At 42.1% G+C, this 12,862-nt stretch overlaps 1 protein-coding gene across 1 annotated transcript in view; it reads right to left on the bottom strand.

The window, feature by feature from the left end:
• The window catches only part of CAT (catalase), a 48,632-nt gene that overhangs the window by 8,078 nt on the left and 27,692 nt on the right, over positions 1 to 12,862 (bottom strand). Inside the window, exons 9-10 of the mRNA XM_006883746.1 lie at positions 7,162 to 7,300; positions 1,700 to 1,830 (exon numbers count right to left, since the gene is read on the bottom strand). Coding sequence (XP_006883808.1) covers positions 1,700 to 1,830; positions 7,162 to 7,300 — 270 coding nt within the window. The remainder of the gene's footprint in view (positions 1 to 1,699; positions 1,831 to 7,161; positions 7,301 to 12,862) is intronic.

Below are 12,862 nucleotides of genomic sequence, written 5' to 3'. Positions count from 1 at the left end.
TCAAAATCCCTAGCCCTAAGAGAGATGCAAATTAAAACAACTATGAGATATCATCTCGCCTTTTTAATCTTTTAATGGTGTAACATAATGAAAGGAAATTTGCTCCCCATGCATGAGATAATCTACTGTCCTGTCTTCCGATCCACTATTCCTCTCTTTAGCTGTATTTATTCTTCATTTAAGGTCACCTACCAGTTGTCATCCTAAACTCTGGGGTCTCACAAAAGTCAGAGGAGACAAATGCTGCTGAGTTTTTAATGACTGAATTTTCAGAAGATTCCTCCGAGGCAGCTGTGGGTGGTGTAGAACTGGCAACCTTTTGGTTAGCAACTGAGGACATTAACTGCTTGCAACTCCCAGGGATTCTGTCTACATGGTTCTTCGTTTCAGTTGTTGTATTTCTCAGTTTGTCAAGTCCATTCAATTCTTTTATTTAATAAAATTCTCTTATTGAATTATCCATGTGATCATCTAGTTTCTTGGACCTACTGATTATAATTCTTTTTAAAGTCTTTGCTGACAGTTCCATTAGCAGGGTCTCTAAAAGGTCTCTACTTTGTATGTAAATTTTTTTTTTCTCTTTTGATTTTCTTGTGTGCTGGGCATGCCTGATAATTAATTACTACATGCTAGACATTTGTATATGAAATAATGTGAGGATAAAATGAGAGACACGTTTCCTCCAAATAACATTTGCTTATCTCTAGTAAGTAATATAGAGGGAGATCCCTTTAATCTTGAGTTGAACTAAAGCTGTGTTTCAATTTTTGTGAGAACAAGTTTATTCCAAGTATGTCCTTCTTCCTACACATGGTGTTCAAGGATTCCAACTGAAAGCCTTGGGTGGTGATTAGAGACCTCAACTCTACTTTTGTTTCTCTCTCCAGTCCTACACTTGTTCTTCCACAGGAGAAGGATGGACAATCTCCTCCTGCGTGATTTACTGACTCTGACCATGGGCTGGAGGGTCAGCTACGAGTCAGCCCAACTTGATGGCACACAACAACACAAGGCTCTCCCCAGCCTCTTGGCCAGGGCTTATGAACTGGTAATTGCAGCTGAGGAAAGGCCCCCACATGTCAGACTCTATTTCCTTTGTGCCTGAGACCTTGACCCATCAAATTGCAATAACTCCGTTAACATGCCACAGCCTATAAACAGATGCTTCTATATTTTATCTAGCTTTCCAATGGGATTCAGGAGGAGAAAGGCCCAATTCAAACTAGATTGCCAGAGCTAGAAGTGCAAGTCCAAGTGAACGCTTTTAACAGTGCAAATCTGAATCTTATTCTTTCCCATCTAGTTCTTATCAACACAAAATCCATTGCTGTCCAGTCAGAACCAATTCAGCACTGAATGTCCACTGGGTTTCCAAGGCTGTAAGTCACACAGGCAGGGCCTGTCCGTCTCTCCCCCACGGAGCTGCTGGTGGATTCCCACTTCCTCAGGGCCCCTCGCCTTTCGGTTAGCAGACAACGCCAGAGTTAGGCAGCTCCTCTAGACCTTAGGCAGCTCTTGGAGTCACAGAACCTACTGCTTAAAAACGTGGGCTCCATATACAGTCAGGGGATAAATGCGGCTGCGCAGTAAATGCCAAGGGAGCAGCAGTAGCTTCGTGTTCTCAGTGACTTATCAGCGGGGGTGTGAACTGCTCTGACCTTGCACAGAACCCAGGGCGGGACAACTGCAGGACAGGTACCTGAGTGACATTGTCGTCATCCGCAGTGTTGTAGCGCTGCACGTCCCCAGAATACCGCATGCAGTGCTCCAGGGCGGAGCGCTGCTGCTCGGGAGCACTGAAGCTGTTCGGGTAGTAATTCGGGGCTCCACCTACAAAGGAAGGACACGTGGATTCACTCGGGAGATGAAAACCAAGTCGGTCGGCAGCTACCGAACGCAATAAGAAAGACATATAACTGGCGATCACATACAGATAGATCGTGCACATCACACGTATGTGTAACATACAAACATACACACACATCCGCAGCCTATGCAAAGGGTAACGTGCTCACATACTACCCAAAAGGTTGGTCGTCTGAACCCACCTCAGGGTGTATCAAAAGGCAGGCCTGGTGGTCTGCTTCCAAAAGGTCACAGCCTTGATCCCATGTGACAAATTCTATGCTGCACACATGGGGTCACCTTGTATCAACTCAACAGCAACTAGTAACAACACCATGCACATTCCAAGAACATTTCTAAAGTTGATACTTCTAGTAAATTCACTCTTACCAGTTTAAGAGAAATAGTGACAACTAGAATCAAAACTCTTATTACAGCTACTGAAATAAACTCAAATTGTGTCTTTTGCTTTATGTGGTTTCCTAACTATACTTTGCTCAGTCTAAAATTAGCATTAGATCCAATTATCTGTTTCATACTGCCTAACCCGAACAAGTGACCTAGAAACATATTAAGTGGTTTGAGCAAACCAGTCTGGGGTGGAATGTTAGCAAGCTCGCTATGGGACAGATCATCCTCACGGGACAGTCAGGAGATGCCACACATCACATCAATCTAAAGGCATCAGGTGTGTGTTCAGGGGGAGGGAGGACACCTCGGTGTTGGAGAGCCTGATTGTTACAGCAGTTGTAGGTCAGACTCCCGTGTGAAAAGCAAAACTCTCCAACAGCCCTGCTAACAGGGCATTTTTCTGCATTAATAATTAGCTTTGACCTGTGCCTCTTTGAGCAACTTAAAATGTCTATTTCCAGATAAACTCTGATCTGTACTTAAAGAGTGACTTTCCACTATATAAACTCAAACTCTTGGCTACCGAGTTGGAATTGCCTCAGAGCTGACCTTCCACTGGGTTTCTCAGGCTGTAAATTCCAGGGAACGAGTTTGCCCCTCTCCCTTCCACAGAGCCACCTGCAGATTCAGACCTCCAGAGAGGTGTTGCCTCTGGTCAAGCATCACAGCTCCCTATGCGGCCACCCCACCAGAGCACCCTGCTCCCGTTATAGACAAAGACAAATCCAGACACATTAGGGACTTCAGAATTCTCAGAACAAGCAGCGATAACACTATTAGGCCTCGCCCTCAACAACAGATTGTCTAAGAGAAAGACAAAGCACAGACAGCAACAGACAAAATACACAAGACCTCAACAGCTATTCTGAAGCATAATGTATAATTTTCTGACTTTTCATAGAGATAAGTCATCAGCCATTTTATATTAGAAAGATAAGATAAAATATTTCATATGATTAAAGTGGTAACTCTAAGAGGTTCTATAGCAAACTATAAAATTTCAGAATTAATAGAAAGAAAATACATCCATAAAAAAAGAAAATACAGAAAAGGAAAAAAAATGTAAAACTTCTGGTCCTCAAAAGGCATTAACCAATACCAGTAAAAAGGTAAAAGGTCAGATATGGACCAGGAAACCATTAACTTTAGAAACCATATATCTAATGTTGTTGTTGTTGCTGTGTTGTATACCGTCTGGTCAGAAGCAACTAGTTGCTGAACTTCCAGTGGTTTTCAGAGGCTATAAATCACAAGGGAGGAGACTGCTTATCCTGCTCCCCGGAGTTGCTGGTAGATTGGAAACAGCCACCTTTAGGTTTGCACTGCAAGTCTTTACCCAGTGGGCCACCTCAGCTCACTGTATATCCAAGAGAAATAGAATACCATATAAAAATACAAATATGATCTAACAGATCAGTAATATCACATGCAAGCAAAATATTGCCGAAGAGCATCCCCAACAGCATCCCCAAATGGATAGGACAGTCCATTAACAAGTAACTGCCATGGGTTCAAGCTGGGTTGACAAGAGGCTGTGGCACCAGAGATATCTTGGCTGAAAGCAGAGAATATCAGAAGAATGTCTATTTGTGTTTTCTTGATTATACAAAGACATTTGACTGTGGATCACAACAAATTGTGACTAACATTGAATGGGAAATGCAGATGACTTAATTGTGCTCATACAAAACCTATACCTAACCAAAAAGCTGTTGTCGCAACAAAGCAAGGGAACACTGCCATTTAAAATTAAGAAAGGTATGTGTCAAGGCTGTATCTTTCCTTTCTCCATTCTGATTCAATCTGCATGCTAAGCAAATCATTCAAGAAACTGACCTCTATCAAGAAGAATGTGGTATCAGGATTGGAGGAAAATTTAAAACACTTGGTGCAGAAGATCAAAGACTACAGCCTTGGATTATATTTCAACATCATAAAGACAAAAATCCTCACCCGCTAGGCCGATTGAAGCTGCCAGCAATTTCCTCCTACTTGGATCCACAATCAACACCCTTGGCACTAGCAGTCAAGAAATCAAAAGATGTGTTGCATTGAGAAAGTCTCCAGTCAAAGAACTCCCCATAATACTAAGGAGCAATGACATCAGTTTGAAGACTAAGGTTCACCTGATTCAGGTCATGGGGGGTTTTTTTTCAATTACTTGATATATATCTGACAGCTGGATAATGAAAAAGGATGACAGAAGAACTGATGCTTTGAAATATGGTGTTGGAGAAGAGTGCTGAATATCCCATGGACTGCCAGAAGAACAGATATGTCTTAGAGAAAGCACTCCAGATTGCTCCTTGGAGGTAAAGATGATGAAGCTTCATCTCACATACTCTGGACATGTTGTTAGAAGAGGCTATTTCTTAGAAAATTACATCCTTCTTGAAAATATGGAAGGTCAGTGAAGGAACGGAAGACCCTCAACCCAATGGACTGATGGTGACTGCAGCAATGGGCTCAAGTGTGTCAGAGTTGATGAGGGTGGTGCAAGATGGTGCAGAGATAGGTCTGTTGTTTATAAGGTCACAAGAAGTCTTACTCAAGTCAACATCTAACAACAACCACAACCATATATACGTATATATATGTAACATATCAGAGAGCTAGACAGTGACTAAGGATAACAGAAGAAGAATATGTCTTTGAGTTGTGGTGCTGGAGAACATATCATGGACCACAAAGAAAACAAATAGGTCTGTCTTAGAGAGGGTGAAACCAAGTGTCTCCTCGGAGGCTAGGATTTGAAGCTCTGCCTCACTTACTTTGGGCACGTGGCCAGGAGAGACCAGTCCTTAGAGAAAGACAGCATGCTTGGAAGGGGGAAGGGAGAGCACAGGAGAAGACGACCCTGGATGAGATGGATACAGTAACTGGGGCAATGGGGGTAGGTGTGTCAGAGTCAGTGAGACTGGCTCAGGACGGGGCAGGGTCCAGAGCTGTTGTACATAGCATTGCTAGGGGTCACAGGTGACTTGAAAGCCCATAATAACAACTATATATATATACACACACATGTCTTGAGTTGAATAAGACTTATGAGTTGAGTAAGATTTATAGTCTTACTCAACACCTAACAACCACAAACATACATATATACATATACATATACTTATGTATATGGTTGTGGTTGTTGTTAGATGTTGAGTTGATTAAGACTCATAGCAACCTTATTAACAATACATCTGGTCTCGGCACCACCCTGCACCACCCTCATCAACTCTGACACACTTGAGCGCATTGCTGCAGTCACCATCAGTCCATCAGGTTGAGGGTCTTCCTTTAACTTCTGCAACTTAAAAATAAAAAGTGAATACGTTATAAAATGGGCAAAAGTCTTGACCCATCTAATTTAATAAATGATCCATGTAAAAAGAGCTAATTAAAGAGTTTTCAGGGGAAGTTTAAAAAAAAAAAAAAAGTCTTGAATAAACATTTCACAAAGGAAGACAATCAAATGCCCAACCAACCATATGGAAAGAGATAATCAGTATCATTAGCCATCAAAGAAATACAAATCAGGTCATTACATTCCAATCAGGATAGCCAAGATTTAAAGAAAAAAGAAAATAACTATTGGTGAGGATGTGGGGAAACTGGAACCTTATTCATAGCTGGTAGGAATGCAAAATGGTCCAGCCACTGCGCAAAAGTGTGGGAGCTCCGCAAGAACACGAAAGCAGACCTACGGCCCAGCGAGTCCACTCCTCAGAGTATCTTCTACAGTCTTGGAAGAAGAGATTTCAAAACAGATCTGAACACCACGGTTCACTGCAGCGCTATTCACAACAGGCAGAAGGCAAAACTACCTTAACAGTCATCACAAAGATGAATGGGTAAACAAAACGTAGTCTATACAGACAATAGAACACACTCAGCCAGTCGGAGAAATGAAGTCTCAACACAGGCTGCAGTGTAGACAGAGTTTTAAGACATTATGCAGAGCACAATAAGCCAATCCCAAAGGACAAATACTTTCTGATCTCACTTACATGATATAAAGAAAACGCAAATACAGAGATCAAAGGTTACTGGAAAGGTAGAGTGGAGATTAATGGGACAGAAAAATGGCCCCAATTAAGGGTAGAGTTGCATATATGAGTATTATAATTGCTGTCAATAAGTTATACACCAGTAAAAAGCTGAATTAGCAAAAACTGCATCATAGACATTTATCATATCAGGGAGAAAGGAGTCTCATCCAGTGTAGTTTATGTACGACCAAATTCCTCTCAGGGTTTGTTTCCATGATTTAGAGGTTTAAGGTCACAATTTCATGGGCCAGTTAACTGATCTTCAAATGTGGCCAATATTTCTGTTCTACTTCCTAGTTCATGGTGTGGGACCTGAGGTCTCAGAAGTCTGTAAGTGTACACAACAATTAAGCTCTATTCACCGAGAACAATAGAGGAAGAAAGCACAGGAGTCCTAAGGAGGGGAGACCATGGAATGTTGGTGGCTCACTGTCTCCACGAACAATGCTTCCTGCACTATCTATATACCACCAAGAACAAGATGATGCCTGACTGCTGTTACTACATATTCTCATCAAAACACTCATGGGGTCTCTGCGAACTGGAGTTGACACCTGACTCAAGTCAGACTCTACAGGACAAGCAGTATGAAAGCTCTTCTCCTTGACTTTGACCATCAGCTAGACTGTAAGTAAAACCTGAGGTGCAAATGGCCAACAAAAGTGGTAAGAGAGGTAAGAAGATCAAGAGTCCTCGGGCAGGTTACACCTCTGTGCCTGGGCCCAAGGACGAATTCCTGGTTGTTTGAAGCACCCATGTAGCACCTTCCCAGGGCACATGGTGAGGGCCTATGGGGCTCAGTTTACAAATCACTGCCCCGGCATCCTGTCCCATCTGTTCTGGCTTCTCCCTCGGCCACACCTACCTTGGTTGTCCATCATGCACATGGGGCCATCACGCTGGTAGTTGGCCACTCGGGTACGGAAGGGACAGTTCACCGGGATCTGAAGGTAGTTGGGGCCCAGGCGGTGGCGGTGAGTGTCAGGATAGGCAAACAGACGGCCCTGCAGTTATGAATGATACCGACATTGAGCATCTGGAGCAATGCAATAAATAGAAAGGGTCTATAAACTTCATTCCAAAATTTAAAGTACAAAATACCCAATATACATTGTTGTTGTTATGTGTCATGGAGTTGCCTGTGGCTCTTAGCGACCCTGTGTACAACAACCCTAAACCCTGCTCTATCCTGTACCAACCTTTTTTTTTTAAGATCAAATTTGGTTGGGTTTTTTTTTTTGCTTTTTTGTATTTTCTTTTTTTTTATTTCCATTCATTCATTAGTGCACACTTACCTCCCTGCCAACCCCTCCCCACCAGTTCACTTTTCTCTTTGAAAACCTGCACCAATCTCATTGTCTCTGACACACCTACCCCCATTACCCTAGTCACTGAATCAATCCATCTCATCGAGGTCTTTTTCTCTTTCTCTGTCCCTCCACCCTCCCAAGTATGATGTCCCTCTCCAGGATTGGTCCTGCCTTGTAACATGTACAAAGTATGTCAGATGAAGCTTCAGAATCCTTGCCTCCAAGGAGCAACCTGATCTCACCCTCTCTAGGATGAACTTGTTTGTTCTCCTAGCAGTCCACGGTATATTCAATACTCTTCTCCAGCACCACAGCTCAAAGGCATCAATTCTCTATCATCCACAGTCATTGTCCAGCTTTCTGATGCAAAGAAAGTCATTGCAAAGACTATGGCCTAGATCAGGCACACCTTAGTCTCCAGATTGACATTGTTGCTCTTTAGTACTTTGAAGAGCTCTGACAGCAGACTTTCCCAATGCAAATTCATCTTTTTATTTCCTGGCTGCTGCTACCAAGAGTATTAATTATAGAGCCAAGCAAACTAAAGCTGTTAACAATCTCAATCTCTTCACTATCTATCATGATGCTGCCAATCAGCCCAGTATAGTTACCATAAAACTTTGTCTATCTCCCTACTAAAGAGCAAAGTCTCTTATGAGTTCTCCTTAACTAAACAAACAGAAGTTAATCTTCCTTGCAATATGGACAAACAACAATAAATCTTCACATCTGTTCTGGAAAAGAACTTCCTTTTTTTTGCTCTGCAAAATAACAGGCCGATGCCTTGTCTTACATTATTTTCTAATTCCAAGTAAGTATTATATTGTAAACTCACTAGCATACAACTAACCAGAATCCCGAGTGAATCCTACTCCTCTCCTCCCGCCAGCTGCCCCCCCCCCAGAAGAGGAGGGAGCACTGGGTTCTAACCATTAGACCACCAGGGAAAGTTCCATCCTACTAGGAGGCTTCAACCGTTGGCTCTCTATTTTTTTTTTTTTTTAAAGGCACGTTAGGGTAAAGCAGTGTAAAGGAAATTATTAAAGAAAGCACTTCCTGTTTCACATCCTGAATTATCTCACAGCATCAGCTTTAGAAATTTCTAGTTACAGAGAAAGCACTACAAAATTTATTGCTTTTAAACAAAATATTGGATAAACTCAATTTTGAGCTTTTAAGCTTAGGGTTTTTTAAGTTAAGCTTGAAGATAATGGCAAGCATTGGCTAAGGTTCAAAATGAACAATGGACAATGTCAGGAGGTCTTGAAGTAAAGATTCAATAGCTGTTGTGTATGGTAATGTCAGAATAGACCCATAGCTGACCCTCCTACAGGTTTTCAGAGGCAGCAAATCGCACAGGAAACTGCCCATCCTTCTACTGTGAAAGATTCAAAGAGGTTATGTATCACAGCAAGATAGTAAGCCTTGTGAAATGTCTTTCAGTCAGTACAGATAGAAAAAAAAATGTAATTTTACATTTAGTACTGCTACCTAATTATTTAAGTATCTCAAGAGTATGTCCATGTCCCTAATGTTACCAGGCAAAGTAGAAACCAAATAAATAGGGCAACTTGTGCAATATTTTGTACCAAATTGCTCAGAGCAACATCCAGCCACATGCTCTGCTCTGTCAATAGTCTCCACTTGGCTGAGTGATGGCACCTCCCATAATCATTTCCAATAGTCCTGGCTGACAGTCAGGTGCCTGGTGGTGGCTGACCCTTGGGGACTAGGACTTACCCCAGCTTGGAAGCTGGTTGTCTCCTGTGCCTCAAAATCAACTCCGCTGTGGTTCAGCTCTACCAACCAACAAATCAACTCAATGCTGATTATAAGACTATAGTAACCACCAACAAGTCACTGAAAGTCGAAAATGACTCACAGTTGAGACTCTCCATTGGAGATTGTCCATCTTTCTGCTGTGAAGCAGCTAGTGGATTCGAACCACCTGACAGGCACAGTTTTTCGGTTAACAGCGTATCTCCCTACGGACTATGCTACCAGAGTTCCCTTAACTCTACCTATAAGACAATAGAATTGGGTCATAAGCAGCCCCTAGAAAGAGCCTCCATCATGGAATTCCACTTACCAGGCAACTCGAACCAAAAACGTCAAGTTAGGAAATGGGCACAGTGAGAACACTGACACTAAGTTCAAGGTCCTGCGCCTGAACTCCTCAGCTGGGGCTGAGAGAGAAGGCAGAACACAGACGCTCCCACACAGAAGCCAACCCAACATGTTCCCCAACTCCTGCCTCCAAGTTCCACTGTGGGCGGTCCCAGACCTCTGAGGGGCCTAGATCCTCCCAAAGAGAATCTGGGTGACCTTGTTGACTCAACCAGGTCCTCCAGCTTCCAAGATTGTGTAGTCTTTAGGCAGTCCGTGACAATTTCCGGCACTGGCTGGCAAATCCCAGCTACATCTTCATGTGTTTCGGTTCCACACCAAACACCACACAGAGGAAGAAGGCCAGGACTCAGGGCTATGTAGCTTCCCTACTCCCTCCTTTGAACTATAAGCTCTTCTGCTTAGCCTCTGTCAACTGCTTGACTTCCCTTTTCTATTCCCAACTTCTGGCTCTTTTGTTCTGTTATCACTACCAGGAGTAGTTCTCAAAGATCAAGCCAGACTGAAGAAAACTTTCCTTTTTCCTGAAGGGATAATTGTGCAGATTTTAAAGTTTTCTCTGATATTTGTCCACTGTACATGTGCAATCTTATCTCTTCTAATTCAGAAAACTGGAACAGTACACAGTTTAAACTGCCCCCCTTCTGTACCTTTACTTCTATTACCACTTTGTTGTTGTGAACCCTCGAGTCCAAATTAAACCACAGTTAACCATCCAGTGGGTTTTCAGAGGAAATTTAATCACACAGGAGGCGACAACCCATTTTTCTCCCACGGAGCCATTCGTGGATTTTAACCATATATCTTTCGGATGGCAGTGCAGTTTCTAACAATGCATTCTGCCCTAGCATAGCTCCACTGAAAATCAAAATGGAATGTATTCTTCAAAACCCATCTCTAACGCTATCTCACACACAAAATACTGTTGTCATAATTTATTGTTTATTGTCAAACCAGAACCAACTCATAGCTGAGGCTCTACTGGGTTTTCAGGGGCTACAGATCACATGGGAGGAGAGTCCCTATTTTTCTCATACAGAGCAACTAGTGGATTTGAACTGCCTGCTTTGGGATTGGCAGCGCAACTCCCTATCCACTAGACCACCACATCCCCCTTGTCATCTTTTGGAGACAATATTTCACCTTCTGATTTACTGTGGCCAACTGCCTTACAATGGAGTTATCTGGTGCTTTTATATCCTATACAACACTTAGGACATGCTCACAGAGACAGTAGAGTAGACAGGTGACTCACTCCAGGCTCTGAGCCCCAAGATCATCACCCCCGTTCAGCAAGAAGTAGCCAAAAGAAAGATACAGCACCCTGTTTTATCACTAAAAAGAGTCTGAGATGATAAGTTTGGGCAAAGAGGGCCGAAGAGAAGAATGAAGAATTCAGAACTCAAATGCTGATGGCCTTTCCTACTGCTGATAAGAAGAGCAAACAGCCTTGCTTGCCTGGCTGAGCTAGCAGGTGGCTCATAAATCAGAGTGGAATGTCCCTCCCTAAAGACTCTGTTTATAAAAATCCTCCCCAGTAAGTTTACAGTGTGACTTCCCATTCTGCTTCTCCAGGATGAGGAACTCGCCCAGGAGCTCCCCTTCCCCCCTTTAATAAAGCTGCATTAAGCTTTGTCTTGTCCTCTCTGATCTCTTCTTTAAGTCTGCTAACCTAACAATAGGCACACAATATATTACCATATCAATTGTAGTTATGATAATATATGAATATTGGTTACATTGAACCAAAAACTAATGAAGGTTCGAACAAGTACTTTGTATAAAATAATCAAACCTTCCCATTCTCACTAAAAAAAGTTTCTTAGAGAGGAAAGGGTAGGGACAGAGGGCTGAGGTTGAGGGGGGAAAAATCATAGGGTCACACAATTTGGTGGGTAAAGGGAAGGGGGTGTTAAGGAAACAGGAAAGATCTGGTGGGGATCTGGAAAGACAAGGTACAGTGGATGTGGTTCAATGGTGATTGATTTTATAAAGCATAACTAATGAGAATGACTGTATGAAAAAATGTGAATGAAGGCTAGTGTGAAACACAATGTATACAAACTTTATATGCAAACCAATAGGAAAAAAAATCCTGAAGTATTAGTACACAGAGAGGTGAAATGGTTTTGGAAATTAATAAATGCCAAATATGAATTTTTTAAGTTACTTTAAAAAAACCCACAAGGAATCTTAATCTGTCCCCAGGGAAGCTGCCACTGGAACAAGAATCAGTTACATAAGAAGTAACCATCTGATCAAAATTTGCAATTTGAAAAAAAAGAAGTAACCATCTGATCAAGGGTATGACGGCCAACCTTTGTTCTATGGTCATGGTCCAAAATGCAAAATATTTATTTATTCAATAATTATTAAACTAATTCTTTTCCTACTGATTTTTGGCTCTGAAGAAAAATTGTTTACTCTTTGGACTCTGGAAAGAGTATACTGGAGAGTGGTGTAAAACATATTGAATGCCCAGGAACTGAATTCCTCCAATCACTGACAATATAAATGTTGTTGTTGTTGTTGTCATAGATCACCATCAAGTCAAGTACAACTCATAGCGACGCTGTGAACAGAAGACCTAAAGCTTTTCTATAACCATCATTGTTTCTCAAAGCTCACAGAGTTTCCAGAAGCATGTTGTTTAGGAAGTGGTTGCCACTCCTACTGCCAAAGCAATATAAATAAAGTTCATAAAAATGGCTTGCACACTGAGCTTCTGTTCATAGTGGCAGAAAAATTTAGAAACCCATTTAGAGAATGGGTGGTGATATAGCATGATGAAAGGAATTAACGTCATTAAATTATACATAGCCTTGGTGGCCTAACGGTAAGGAGTTGTATTACCAATCCAGAAGCACACAGTTCAAATACACCAGCAGCTCAATGGGAGAAAGATGGGCAATCTCCTCCCACATGATTTACAACTTCTGAAAACCTGCTGGAGGGTCAGCTATGAATCAGTTCCACCTCAACAGCACATAACATCAACCCGGAATATGTTCTGTTTATACTATAACTTTAAAAAAAAATCACCTCTAGATTTCCCCCCCCTTCTGAAGGCAGAATGAGTAAGAAGTGCTGTCAAATGGAAGGCAGGCAGTTCAAATCCACCAGCTGCTC

The sequence above is a fragment of the Elephantulus edwardii genome, unplaced genomic scaffold (genome assembly GCF_000299155.1).
Source record: "Elephantulus edwardii isolate Elephantulus edwardi_28Jun2011 unplaced genomic scaffold, EleEdw1.0 scaffold00029, whole genome shotgun sequence".
In the NCBI taxonomy this organism is placed as follows: Eukaryota; Metazoa; Chordata; class Mammalia; order Macroscelidea; family Macroscelididae; genus Elephantulus; species Elephantulus edwardii.
The sequence above is the reverse complement of the archived record's forward strand: the minus strand, read 5'-3'. Positions and strand labels throughout refer to the sequence as shown.